General features: G+C 48.0%; 1 protein-coding gene across 2 annotated transcripts in view; it reads left to right on the forward strand.

Moving 5' to 3' along the window:
• The window catches only part of RASSF4 (Ras association domain family member 4), a 102,002-nt gene that overhangs the window by 5,699 nt on the left and 81,155 nt on the right, over positions 1-15,148 (forward strand). The window contains exons 2-3 of one of the 2 annotated variants that reach the window (XM_075610274.1): positions 10,735-10,847; positions 14,590-14,677. In XM_075610274.1, the coding sequence (XP_075466389.1) occupies positions 14,610-14,677 (68 nt within the window). In that variant the 5' untranslated portion in view covers positions 10,735-10,847; positions 14,590-14,609. Of the gene's footprint in view, positions 1-10,734; positions 10,848-14,376; positions 14,678-15,148 lie in introns of those variants that run through there. The other variant, XM_075610273.1, reaches the window with a different exon arrangement.

Raw genomic sequence — 15,148 nt, forward strand, 5'->3', positions numbered from 1 at the left:
ATGAAGCACAAATCCAGCAAAGTTCCTAACCCTTCGACAAAGCAGGGCGGGGAGGAAAAAGTGGGAGATACACCCCCCACGACGTCGGTAGCGTCCAAATGCACAGAGGTATGTGGAGAAGGAAGCGACGGTAGATCTTGCTCTAAAATATGTCTGGTAGCAGTGCACCCAGAGGGACAACCCCAAAGAGCTAGAAGGATGTATGCAATCATCGACGACCAGAGCAACCGATCGCTGGTCAGGTCAGAATTCTTCGACATGTTTAACATACAAGACAGTGCTTCTCCTTGCACTCTCAGAACGTGCGCAGGGTGAATGGAGACCACAGGGAGAAGAGTGAATTGCTACACCATATGCTCAATAGACGGCAAAGTGAACATGCCCCTTCCCACACTCATCGAGTGCAATCACATGGTAGAAGATAGGAGTGAGATCCCCACACCAGACGTGCCGCGACACCATCCCCATCTAAAAGCTATTGCCGATCGTATCCCACCACTAGACGAAGGCACCCAGATCATGCTGCTACTTGGCAGGGACATCATGAGAGCGCACAAGATCCACAAACAGCGAAACGGGGACCACAACGGCCCAAGCGCTCAAAGGCTCGATCTAGGATGGGTGGTAGTGGGAGAAGTATGCATAGACAGGATACGAGGACCCGACAACGTAGACGCCCTACGAACAAACTTGTTGGAGAACGGTCGTACATCCCACTTCAAACCCTGTCCGAACCACTTCCAAGTCCACGAGAAGCTCGAGACCAAAAAGAACTATGGAGACGCGCTTGTGACAGAAAAATACCCCAATGACCTAGGGAGTACAGTGTTCCAGACAACAAAGGACGACGACAAACAGGCGCCATCAATGGAAGATAAAGAATTCTTGAGGTTAATGGATAAGGAGCTCTTCAAAGACGAATTAGGCAGTTGGGCGGCCCCACTACCATTCCGCTCACCAAGAAGACGCCTCCCAAAAAACAGAGACCACGCCATGTCTAGGCTCGCTTCGCTTCGCCGTAACCTACAAAGGAAACCGGAGACCAAGGGACACTTTGTGGCCTTCATGCAGAAAATCTTCCACAGTGGCCATGCAGAGTCGGCGCCCCCACTGAGAAAAGGCGAAGAATGCTGGTACCTCCCGTCGTTTGGCGTCTACCACCCCCAGAAACCTGGCCAAATTCGAATGGTATTCGACTCCAGTGCTCAGCATCAGGGAGTCTCCCTAAACGATGTTCTCCTCACCGGGCCGGACCTGACAAACAGTCTTCTGGGAGTGTTGATCCGCTTCCGCAAGGAGCCAATCGCCATAACAGCAGACATTCAACAGATGTTCCACTGCTTCCTTGTGCGAGAAGACAACCGTAACTACCTAAGATTCCTGTGGTACCAAGATGACGACATAGAAAACTAAATCACAGAGTACCGCATGAAAGTACATGTCTTCGGGAACAGCCCATCACCTGCGGTGGCTGCCTACGGCCTCAGAAGAACGGCCCAAGACGGAGAAGCAGAGTTCGGGAAAGACGCCAGGAACTTCGTCGAAAGAGACTTCTATGTGGACGACGGATTAAAATCAGTTCCCACCGAAGAAGAAGCCATAGATCTACTCAAAAGGACGCAAAAGATGTTAGCAAATGCCAACCTAAGATTGCACAAAATAGCTTCCAATAGTGCCACAGTGACGAAGGCGTTCCACGCAGATGATCAAGCAAATGATCTCAAGAATTTGGATCTGGGGACCGACACGCCTCCCATACAGCGGAGCCTGGGGATAAGCTGGAATCTTAAAACAGATACCTTTACGTTCCAGGTAGCCATCGAAGAAAAGCCCTTCACACGTCGCGGAGTCCTGTCCACCGTTAACAGTCTTTACGATCCGCTAGGATTCGTGGCTCCTGTCACTATACAAGGGAAGTCTCTTCTCAGAGAAATGTCCTTCGAAAAGCAGGAATGGGACACCCCACTACCCCCAGAAAAACATAAAGAGTGGGAGACGTGGAAGTACTCCTTGAAGGCCCTCGAGCAACTTCAGATCCCACGCCCCTACTGTCACGGGAGACTCCTGTGGCGGGTAGGATCTCGGTGGCCGGAACAGCAGGAGCGTAGTAGGGGTCACAAGCAGAGATCAGAGGCAGGCGGCAGATAGCGAAGTCAGGTAACAAGCAGGGGTCCGAGGCAGGCGGCAGGTAGCAAAGTCAGGTAACAAGCAGAGGTCCGAGGCAGGCGGCAGGTAGCGAAGTCAGGTAACAAGCAGGGGTCCGAGGCAGGCTGCAGGTAGCGAAGTCAGGTAACAAGCAGGGGTCCGAGGCAGGAGGCAGGTAGCAAAGTCAGGTAACAAGCAGAGGTCGGCAACGAGGAGACTGGAACAGGACAGGCGAGCAGGGACGGGTCTGGGAGCAGGGACTCTTATCTCCTTCACTGACTTGGACATAGAGATTCTTGCACTCTTGGGTTACAGTTTCAAAACTGATATTTAACTCTTCGAAGATTTCTCTCAATGAACATAGTTCTGTATTGAAGTGGCAACTCTTCTCCTTAGAGGCTTTCAGCTCTGTAGTAAGCCTGTGAACTTCTTTCTGAGATGCTTCCAGTGCTATGTCAACTTGAGCCATGAAAGTCTGGTACTGGGCAGAATCCGCGTAGGCCTTCTCCACCTTACTTGACAAGATCACCCTGTCATTCTCCAACTGATATTTTTCTTTTTCCCAGTCACCCTCTGCTTTTTCCAGTGCCAATTGCATCCTTGACTTTTCTTCAATCAATTGTCTCTTCTCCTCTTCTGATTCATGGAGTCTTTTATCTCCTTCACTGGCTTGGACAGAGATATTCTTACTCATTTGGTTTATAGTTTCAAACCTACTATTTAACTCCTCGGAGGCGTCTCTCATAGAACGTATCTCTGTTTTCAAGTAGCATCTCTCCTCCCTAACGACTTCCATCTCTTTTTTGAAGTAGCAAATCTCCTCCTGGGAGACTTTAAGCTCTGTATTAAGCCTGTCAATTTCCTTCATAGAGATTTACAGGAATTCGTTACTTTTAGAAGCGAGGCGCTGATCCTCAGCAGCATCAGCATATGCCCTCTCCAGCTCACCTGACATGACATCCAGGTCACTCTCCAACTGGTGCTTTTCTTTTTCCTGGAGAACACACTTAGCAATTGCTGAGGATAGACAGCTCTGTAGTGCAGCCTTGGCTTCTTGCGCTTTATCTAAACGTCCATGAAGACAATCAATCTCTTTTCGTGCAGATTGAAGTGTCTGAGTTAGGGCATCTTTTCGTGGATTAAATACATCGTTCTTTTCTTCCACTATTCTTGGGATAAGTCTGTGAGTTGCCTTAAGCTGCAGCATATCTCTTTCATCAAATGCAGACTCTGGGGTTAAAGGTTCATCCTTAATTTCAACTTCCACAGTAATACCTCCCTTCTTTTTCTTCTTCTTCCTTGCTTTGAGAAGTTCTGAAGAATCAGTGGTACTGTGTTCACATTTACTGCTCAAGACTGTTTTTTGAGTGGGAGCCATAATTTCAGACATGGGGAAACCACACTTCCCAAGAAACCAGTAAAGAGGAAATGTGTCTTTAAAGCAGAAGCATAAGAATGAACAACAGATTGCAGGAAAAATCACAGCATGCAGTAACAAAATAATGGAAGCACTCTTGTCTTTTGAAATGGGAACCCTGTGAACAGCAGTGGTCCAACCAGGGATGCAGAGACAAGCCTTGTCCAGGGAATGAAAAGTCAGAGTGTTAAAAGGTGGCAACAGGTACTGCAAGGGTTAACCCAGGCACTGCACAAAAGAAAAAAAAACTCAAAGAAAGGTGCACTGCAGCAACAGTTCTAGTCTCAGCAAAAATGTTTTTTTTTTTGTTTTTTTTATGAACGCAAAAATTCTTGCAGAACACTTAGCAGCAACAAAAAAAAACCTTCAAGATCCCAACTGGGATTTCCAAAAAAGAAACGAAAGTACTTATCTTCAACCATGCGGATGTGGTCTGCTGCAGCAGGCAGGAAAGGGTGCAGGCAGAAGAAGAATCTGTTCCAGCGAGGTCCAGAAGTGGCCTTTGTTTTCTGTCACGGGAGACTCCTGTGGCGGGGGAGGATCTCGGTGGCCGGAAAAGCAGGAGCGTAGCAGGGGTCACAAGCAGGGGTCCGAGGCAGGCGGCAGATAGCGAAGTCAGGTAACAAGCAGGGGTCCGAGGCAGGCGGCAGGTAGCGAAGTCAGGTAACAAGCAGGGGTCCGAGGCAGGCGGCAGGTAGCGAAGTCAGGTAACAAGCAGAGGTCGGCAACGAGGAGACTTGAACAGGACAGGCGAGCAGGGACAGGTCTGGGAGCAGGGACTGAGAACGGGAACAAACAGGGACAAGCCAGATTACCAGCAAGGGCCTTTACTGCGAACAGACTCAAATACAAGTACAGGAACAGATCAGGATCAGAGGCATGTGCATAGGAGTCTGACTTGAAACAGAGGCAAGGTAGGAACAGGAAAGGGAGGTTTATATAGGCAGGCTGAGAGGGAGCACAGGTGCAGAGGTGTCAGGTATCAGAGTCTGGAATGTTCCTTAGTTTAGCAGCAGCAATCCCGGTGGACAAGTATAGGTACTGCAGGCTAGAACAAGACATTGAGAGTGGCAGCAGTCCCGGTGGCCAAGCATGGGTACAGCAGGCTAGAGAATATGACACCTACTCACCTACATCTCTCACCGCCGCACACAGCAAAGAGCTTTGCGTATTCTCAGATGCCTCCACAAAGGCTGTAGCAGCGGTGGCCTACCTAAAAACGACAGACGTGGGTGGAAGTTACCACATCAGGTCCATCCTTGGCAAGGCTAAGCTGGCGCCACAACCCGACCATACTATACCCAGACTCGAGCTATGTGGTGCAGTGTTAGCGGTAGAACTGGCGGAGCTCATCGAGATCGAGATGGACAGCAAACCAGATGCCGTCAGATTCTACACAGATAGCAAGATGGTACTGGGCTACATATACAACAAGAAAAGGAGATTCTACATATACGTGGCCAACCGTGTAGAAAGAATCAGGAAGTCAACCCAACCAGAACAATGGCACCACGTGCCCACAGATCAAAATCCTGCAGATCACGCCACCAGATCAGTACCCGCATCACAACTGCAGAACACGTCATGGCTCACAGGACCAACGTTTCTTGAGCAGCCCGCGGAAATGCCACCAACCCCAGTTGGCGACTTTGAACTCGTGGATCCCGAGAAGGATATGGAGATAAGGCCCCCACAAGTATCCGTGTTACTCACCAATGTATTGCACAGAAACGCATTCGGATCACATCGATTCCATCGCTTCTCACGGTGGACAGCCCTTTTGCGTGCAGTAGCCCATCTCAGGCATATAGCCTTCTCCTTCCGTCAGACACCAGATGGTAAAACTACCAGATGCCACGGCTGGCACATCTGCAAGAGTTGCGCACCGTGGAGGAAATCGCGAGGGCTAAGGAAACTGTTCTCCGTCATGTTCAGAGAGAAACGTATGCGGAAGAGATCAATTGCATTCGTGGAGGGAAGAGTGTTTCCAAAAACAGCCCACTTTGGAAGTTGAATCCCTTCATCGACGATGACGGCCTCATGAGAGTAGGAGGCCGCCTCAACAAGTCCCAACTGAGCAGGGAGGAATGCAATCCTCTTATCATCCCTGGCCGGCATCACATCTCTACTTTGTTGGTGCGCTACTACCACGAATGCATCAGGGACGACACTTCACCGAAGGCGCTATTAGGGTGGCGGGCATTTGGGTCGTTGGCATGAAAAGGTGCGTGGCCAGTAATCTCCTCAAATGTGTTAGGTGCCGAATGCTGCGAGGCAAAAGCCAAGACCAAAAGATGGCAGATTTACCTATCACAGAGACTATCCTCCTAATGCCTAAATCGGACTATAACAAGGAAGAACTGACTACCAGTTCTGTGGACTCTGAGACATTGTGGTGCATCAAGCTAACCTAGAGCTGTGCATTCACCTACCTTACCGAGATGGCAAAGGACTTCAAGCTGGTGGTACCGGCCGGTATCCCATCGTTATGTGGACATGAACTTTGCATCGTTATGTTATGTTATATTGCACATATGTTCCACATATACCTAGAATATAGTGGTATCTCCAGATACCAGATGGGGAGTGTCCTGGAACTAGATTCCATATTCCTCTGTCTCTCCTTTAGTTTATGGGATTCATTTCTCCCTTGTTCAGTTGCCTGTCATTTTCCCCTGTCCCAGCAGCTTGCTGTGTGAGAAAATGCAACATTATTGCTACATGTTGTGGCTCCCTTAGACATTTCAGTGAGTTGCTATAGCAGTCCCAGCCTTTCTCTCAAATGAGCTAGTCTGCCTTCTCCCCCTCTGCTCTGCCCACAGATGGTCTGTCCCCAGGCTATCTTGCTACCCAGAATACATTGGGACTTCCTTTTCCACCTTCACCACTGGCTGAGCGAGTACCTGCTGTAACTGCTCTAGTGGCAGGATTACCCTTTTCACCTGTCCTTAACTACAAAGCACCCACAGAGAGACATTATCTAAACACCAACATCTCTTCACAAGTGCCTGTCTTTTATGCTGCTTTCCCCCAATAAAGTAAAGAAAAGATACAGAACTTGTTGTGCTTTGGAAAGAGGGTCGAGTTGAACCTATCTGGGCTAATCATCCTACACATGACCCTGGCCTCCAGAATACTTCATATATGGTGGGACTGCCCAAACATGAAGCATTTCTGGAGAGCAGTACAAGAAGATAAAGGAGATTACGGGGGTTTAAAGTCTCAGAAGATCCTTGAGTAATACTTCTGAAAAGGGATATTATGCTGAAGTACAAACGTAGGAAACCCCTGATTCTGCACTTGTTGAATGCGGCTTGAGGGGTTACTCCTCTCTTGGAATAAAGCAGCTACCCGTAGCGTTGAGGGGTGGGCGCCCTGAAGCTAACTCACCTGCGGGCGGGCACAATGGGTGAATATAAAAGCACCTGGGATACGTAGAACTGGTGAATGATGCTTGGAGGGACGTGATCAGCCAGGGGGTTCACAGCAAAAAAGCGAAGAGGGTAGGTGGTGGAGACCGACTGGGGGTCCTACCCTCCGGACAGAGGATGATGCACATACACATACGCGTGGACAGTGGTCATAGAGAGCGACTACTGCTTCGTCCCCAGACCAGGCCCAGATGATGCAGACGGGGAGATTTGATTACCTACCAATCCTAAAACAAAGAGACCATATACTCCATCTCTATCGCTCAGTAATGAAATGGGCATTCAGTGGTTGGATATCAACCATCGATGTGCTTAATATTGTTTTATTTTTCAGTACGATTATCCTTTTCCAAATATAAAAGTGTATGGTCAGAAATATAGGTTAGGTCAGGAGTCCGATGGATTCGACAGATTGTATTTAGTCTCCTAAGTAGGGACACTCAACTACAGTCCTCAAGGGCCACCAACAGGTCGGGTTTTTGGGATATCCCAGCTTCAGCACAGGTCGTGCAGTCAAAGACTGAGCCACCTGTGCTGAAGCGGGGATATCCCAAAAACCCGACCTGTTGGTGGCCCTTGAGGACTGGAATCGGGAACCCCTATTATAAGGAACTCTTCTGCTTGTCTTGGTTTATGGATGTGTCATTTTTTGTACAAAAATAAATAACTGAAATGCTTTATTAAAGAATTTACAACAAAAAAAAGTAACTCTACCCTGCACAAGTAGTTGAAGCTGTTAAAAAAATGCAAATATGTTAGCGCGTGTCCTGCAGGATACCCGCGTGTATAATCTCATGTCACTTATCTTTATTGTTGTTTCTTTTTATTAGTTTTAATACAGAGAAAGGAACAACGATAAAAGCAATTCCCGTCAAATCATAAGGGACACACTGTACATGCACAAGTGAAGGCCCGCAGTATACATGCACACGTGAAGGCACGCAGTATACATGCACACGTGAAGGCACACAGTATACATGCACACGTGAAGGCACGCAGTATACATGCACACGTGAAGGCCCGCACTATACATGCACACGTGAAGGCACGCAGTATACATGCACACGTGAAGGCACGCAGTATACATACACACATAAAGGCACGCAGTATACATGCACACGTGAAGGCACGCAGTATACATGCACACGTGAAGGCCCGCAGTATACATGCACACGTGAAGGCACGCAGTATACACAGCTTGATTTACAAAATAACATGAATAAACACTTACTGGGATGGGTTAAAACGAAATAAAATGTCCACGGGACGAAATCCACAGAAATCGAGTCTCTAGGCATAAATTCCTACACGTGGGGTTGATGCGCAAAAAGAGCCGTGTAATAGTCCTTGGCTAGGGGCGCCGCTCACAACCCCGGTATCTTCGCCGAAAGGAATATTTTCATTCTGTCCTTGCAGGATTCATTCTCAAATCCTTAGTTCTAATAAACTTTTGAAGCAGGGTGCAATCCTTAGTTACGATGTTATGACCTTTGCACCGCACGCTGTAGCTCAGATGAATCTTAGGTGAATCTTGTTACATGATGGAACTAACACCTGACTGGCTACATCAGACTTTTTAAAAACACCAAAAGCCTATCTGTATCATGTGCAGCCAATCTTTTGCGTGGGAACCAATCATCCCACCTATAGCAGAGTTCTGCCAAGCTCTACAGAACCTGGCAGAGAGCTTCAGTATAGCAACTGAACATGTGTGATAAATGCCATCTTTCCCCATTTGTCATGCTAGCCCCCCTGCCAGCTCAGCGCCTGAAAGTCTACCATTTTCCAGGATGCTTATTGAGATTCTCTTCCTTCATCTCTTTTTGCTAACAAAAGGTTTAACACGTCCATATCCTGGCTACCCCAATGCTTAACACCCTCATCTCCTGGCCTTTGAAGCTGGTCCTTTGAAGCTGAGAGGCGGAGTAGCTCCCTATGCAAATGGATTTTTATCCATACTAAATGACTTCCTTAATGTAATAAAAATATAACCCTTGGGGATTGTTAAAAACCATTTTCTTTCCCCTTATTCAGAAAAACATTGCTGCAATAACCCATACATTTAAAACATGATATGATCCTCACCACCTTATCCCTGGTGGGAGACACACAGATAATTCTAACACATTTACAGGCTTGCAGCCAGCATTGGGCTGCAGAGCTGACCCTCTGCATTTTAATTTAACCCCTACCGCTCTCTCCACCTTATATCTGGTGAGTAAGGTACAGAACCCCTCACTGGGTTCTTGGATTTGGGAATATTCCGGGATCTGTACTGTAACCCAGTCCCCTGCCCGGTCTTACTGCCCTGGTTTGTGCTGAAGCAGGGGGATTTGGCGGTGAGCTGCAAACTGCATTATAGGGAGGATTATATCTGGTGGCCTGTGTTCCTCATGTCCTCAGGAATCTGGGGGGATTCCTGAGTGCATGTTTCGGGTAACCCGCAACCCTGGCCCCCTTCTACCCAAACACACCCTGACAACATTTTCCCGTAAAATCACCCCTGACTCTCACGCCTGGCGCATCCCCACTGGTTGGCACTCCTGGAACAGTAAAACCACATACATCTTTATTATACATGCAGTTATATACCACAATTGGGTTGAAGAGCTGACACTCCCAATTCCCCAATATAGCTCAGGGGCACCCAACCGGGCATAATACCTTTATTTATGGCCCGGGTACCTCTTCACCGTCGCAAGGGATAACCAAAACTGGGCTTAACCTTTATTTGTGAGCCAGGTTACCCCCCTACTGTCACAATCAGTCCCCATATTACTACACCTGCATACCCCCTGTGTTCCATAAAGAATGTATCGGATATACTAATGAAATGATTGTATCCGTGAGTCATGCTTCCTCTTCTATTATTTACCGTATGTCCTGAGGTATTGTGCAACATGCAGTGTCTCATGATCGCATTACCGAGCACAATATGCAAATGCCCAGAGTGGAGCCACAGAATATGTAGCCAACAGGATAAAACAACTGTGAACAAATGAAAAACAATTAAGAACAGTTAGCTGATTGGAGGAAGAGAAAACCCCTGTACCATCCGAGCCAACGCCCCATTCATGTCCATGCCTTGCATCCAAGGTTCCCAGAAATTAACACATTTCCAATATTTATTTTTATATGCATAGGTTAGTTTCTCCATTGCAGCCATATCCCACAACCTTACTCTCCAGTGAGGGGGGGGGGGTCTCGTCTGGCCCCCTCCGCTCCCCCCTACCGCTCATCAACCTGGGGCCTTGGTTCTATAAATAAGGGGAACGCAGAAGATACCTAGTTCCACCTCTGCTCTGTCATGTCCTCACTGTTGTGCTATTCGTGGCAAGTTCCTTAAGCACTTTATTTCTAAACTATTTCCCCTCTAATATCTCCACTGCCCCGGGGGCTGAACAGGGCGTTTCCCTCTGTTCTGCGTCTTACATTCTTACCGTGTCTACACTCACATGGTTTCTGAATAATATGCGCAGATAGATCAAATCATGATCAAACATCCACCGTGGAGGTTGCACAGTGGTCTCCCTGCTCGATGCTCACGGTACACTGTGACGTCATCTGGTCACTTCAGATCTACATCCGGGGATCGTACCCGGAAGTGCGGGAGCCGAAAGACGCACACGTCACAGTGTTACCGTGAGCACCGAGCAGGGAGATGTGGTGTGATGTTACCCTTTCATGCAGATATAATAAGTGTTTTGCAATTTTGCCCTTTGTTTGTTCCCCTTCTTTCAGCCCGGTGTATGTGGTGAGGACCTTTTTACTATAAGCGGTTCCACAGGTGATACAACCCCATAAAGACTGAAAGATAAAGAAACCTTTACAGACACCATAACACAGAGAAATCTGTGAGTATAAATTGGATCGGGGTACTGAACATTTACTGAAGACAGAAGACTGAGGACATATTGCACCATTTGTACATGTTTTTTTATTCACATGACTTTGCGCTCTCTGACCTCCCTGGACCTCCCTTTTGGTAGCCTGGGCTTAACCGCATCAGTTGGCGCCCAGCTTTCATAAGACTTGGGTAGGGGGTCCAGCCCGGCCGCATGAATCGGCCTCTGGTCTGCCCAATCTATTCTGGGGACTTAACCACAGGCGCAACCGCATACATTGGCGCCTTCTTAGCATTTCCCCGGCACCCGTTAGCTGGCTGGTCTGACAGTTCAACCACCTGGAGGATCCATTAAGGTCACTTACTGGCGACAAACACCCAACCCAAGCTGTGACCCTGCGCACTGATTGTTTATTACCTGACGTTATTGATAAAATGATCAGAGACCGCCTTTATTTGAGGTGCCCCCCCCCTGTCCCTTCTGTGCCAATTTCCTGTCCTTACCCTCTGTGTGTTACCATTTTCCCTTTGGGGGGGGGGGGGGGGGGGGGAGGATGAGCCTACGGATGGCTTTCAATTAGTCTAAAATATACCAGTGACAGTTTAACATTCAGAACCTAAGTCTGTGTAACAAATGAGTCTTTTGATTGCGTCTTCTGATGAGAACATGATTCAAGCCTGGCAACCTCTTCAAGGTAAACCCAGTTTAGCAGGTACCTAGAGCACTGGCACCCACATCGTTCCCTCCCAGGTGGATCCTGATTACGTCAGGCTTCCTCTTAGTCAAAAAACACACAAAATGCTTATCGCTCTCCAAGCTATTATTGTTGTTAACATAAGAATCTCATGGTGCATAGGGTAGAAGGAGTGGTCCTGCCCTGACGAAGCGAAGCTTTCTACGCGGAACGGCCCACCGGTTTTAGATGACGCCATTTCTTTGACGTCGGTGGCGGCGACCAGCGATGCTAGGAGCTCCAGTGTACCGTGGAAACTGACACCAACTCGGTGATACTGGTAGTACTGAATGCCGGCTTTTACTTACCTTCCCTTTCGCCCTGAGTTATTTACCTGACATGTGGAGTAATATGCATGGTTAAAGGCAATGTCTGCGACTTTTGATGGGCTATAACTTTATTCAGGGGACGGGTGTTTGCAGGTACTTGTGTGTATACGCTGATAGCGCTACCTCCCCTGCCTCATACTAGTGTTACTATACACTCCACCCATCGATACATATTGCATCACTTTGTGGATGGTGCAAGTTCATGTGCATTGAGCAAGCTGGGGATATAATATTACACACCCAAGGTGTTACATTGTGTCAGTATCCCCATTTACCTGCAGGGACCATACTTGATACTCTGTCAGTACAATTTAGGCAACTAGCATCTATACAGCTCACTATTAGGAGCTTTAAACTGCTAATCTTAGTTTTTTTCTGTGGATACCTGATGGTTGATACTCTAAAGATGTTTTGACATATATTCTCCTATACATGAGATGTTCCACGGTGAGCTGTGGAGGAACCATTATCCTCTATTCTGTGTCACTACCACCCGGTTTTAATACACCTTGATAATACCCTACACTCCCTGTAGGCTACCAGCCTGGGACATTTTTTCAGTTCCACCAAGTATTTGTCCTCATAGAGTGCAGTTGTGGGGTTCTTGTCCTATCAGGGCCTCATACCCTGTTTGGATTTTTGCGTTGTTACTCTTAGTCAACTAGGGCTTTACCTGTGGCTGGTACCCAATCTGCCCAGCGCATTCCGCTCTTACCCTTGTGGTGCGCCTTGTCACAGTGCGTTCTGAGCCCGCTTGGGGGCCCAGTGCACGAAGGAGTGTGCGTTTCGCTAGATTGTTCCACTGCGCAGACAGAAACGTGTTAGCGCGACACACGATTTACTTTCCTTCTCTGACCCAATCTATGTTCTGTAATAGTTAGATCTCTGCTACCGGCAGAGCTTACTCGGCAGCTGCTGCTGCTGCCCCTGTCCTAAAGCAGGGTGTCCCACAATGGGGAGGAGTTATCCCCCTGCCAGGAGATAATAAATAAACATGAGACAATATTGCTAAGGGACAGGACAAGCAAGATAAGCTGCAAGGAACTGCAGTGCTAAATGCAACAGCAATAAATAGCAAGGGGCAAAGATAATAAAACGGGACAGAATAGTGCAAAGGGGAACACAAAACAAAAAAACAAGAATGTACCTGAATTTCAGTAGCACTACAGTAGGAGCCAGAATGAAGAGGAACAGGGAAAGCCGCAACGCTAGGGGAAAAAGAATAAAATGACCCCTGACCTGTAAGCATAATGGATGGGGTTTTATAACCAACCTAGGATAGCATTCAGCCGCGCTTATAGTGCGCGCACTGGCGACGCGATGGATGACGTCACCCGTTGCCGTCGCCACTAGCGAAAGTTGTAATTCGCTTTCTGGCGACGTCGCGAGCGACCAGGCCATTGATTGGTTCAGAGGTTGTCCCATGCGGAGAAAGCCTCTGAAAAATCAAATTTGACCGGCTTCAGAAAAATCGCACCGCCACGTCGCTCCGTCGCGTCGCGCTTACTATAAGCGCACGCGACGGCGACAATACATTTGTTTTTCTGCGACGTCGCATCGCCGACACTTTAAGCGCAGCCTAACTCCTCTGTTTGCCCCTACAGGGTGGAGAGGGGTACTGCGGGACAGAATCATGGCACGTGGGATTTAGAGCCAAATGCTACCAGTTAAAATTCAGGTTTTCAAGCCTCCCTTCCATATAAAACCAAACCACCTCAGCTGAGACTGCTCTTAATATTGGGCCAGGTGACACATGTAACAGAAAACCCTACATGTTGGTAATCATATGATTGTTTATGCTGAAACGAGGTTTTGTCAGCCAATCTGCATGAGTAGCAAAACATCCAATACCCTACGTGCGTTTTGTTTAAATAAATCAGTTCTGTAGTATTCGATTAATGCTTAAAACTAACAGAAAATGGTGTTGCGCTATTCAGGATATGTGAGTGACTTCAATGAGTACTAACACTTAAATAAAATATTATAGTGCTCTTTAGGTGGCAGCCAATCAGTGAATCCAGCCACCCTGGTTGGAAGTGAACATGTGACAAAACAGAACTGTGTGACGCCTAACGGTGACAACAATGATTATACTTAATCTAATACTAATGATAAAAATATCGAGATAACGTTGGCCGTGCAAACATGTCCTTGGAGTCAGTGTCCAATGTAAGGGGTGGGGGGAAGGGAGGTGAGGGGTGGGGGGAAGGGAGGTGGGGGGTGGGCTGGGTAACTGGACTTGTATAAGGCAGAGCGGGCACGTAAAGGCTTGAGGTCAGTGGTGCTCAACTCCGGTCCTCAACACCCCCGCCCCCCAACAGCTCAGGTTTTCAGGATATCCCTGCTTCAGCACAGTCAATGACTGAGCCACTGATTGCGCTACCTGCGCTGAAGCAGGGATATCCTGAAAACCTGACCTGTTGGTGGCATCTTGAGGACCGGCGCTGGGCACCCATGCTTTGGGTAACCGGTTTGCTGCTAGGTCTGAATGTCTCTTTCCTGTCCCATCTCTATTAGGAAAGTCATTGCATTTAATGAGTACCAGGGAAGGCTTTGGCACAAGAGCCACGGTTAGAAACCAGGGTTAGCCGGGAGAGTCATTTGAATGTGATTTGCGGGAGTAACGTGCGCGACCGGTCTCTGCCGCGCCGAAGCCTCCGGAGTAAAGTGCTCTTCGTGTCCCCTGCAGGAGGACTGTAAGCGGCGAGGATGGAGGAGGAGGACGCATGCGCGTGTAATCCACACGTGAGGATCAGCAGCACCAAGTGCATACCGAGGTATGGACAGGACAGTCCTACTGCGACTAGTCCTCAGCGTCGCGAGGACCAGCGTACAGCTGCATTAACCCTTCCTGTACCAGAGAGGTCACACCCCACTAGGTACAGAAAAAGGGCACACCCCTGTTTAGTATTATTCTTTCTTTTTTATATAAAACAGACATTGTAGGTTTTTAATAATAATAATAATAATAATAATAACTGAATAAGCAGTGGGGGGTTTGTGCACCATTAAAGCACTAACACACTACTACGCGTGACATCGCTCTATCCATCGTCTCCGAGCTGTCAGTGATTACTACGCGTGACATCGCTCTATCCATCGTCTCCGAGCTGTCCGTGATTACTACGCGTGACATCGCTCTATCCATCGTCTCCGAGCTGTCAGTGATTACTAAGCGTGACATTGCTACATTCACCTTCCCCCACCTGCCATTGCGGGGTTCAGGACAGGCGGAACGTGTCTCCTAC

Source organism: Ascaphus truei, chromosome 8 (genome assembly GCF_040206685.1).
Source record: "Ascaphus truei isolate aAscTru1 chromosome 8, aAscTru1.hap1, whole genome shotgun sequence".
NCBI lineage: Eukaryota > Metazoa > Chordata > Amphibia > Anura > Ascaphidae > Ascaphus > Ascaphus truei.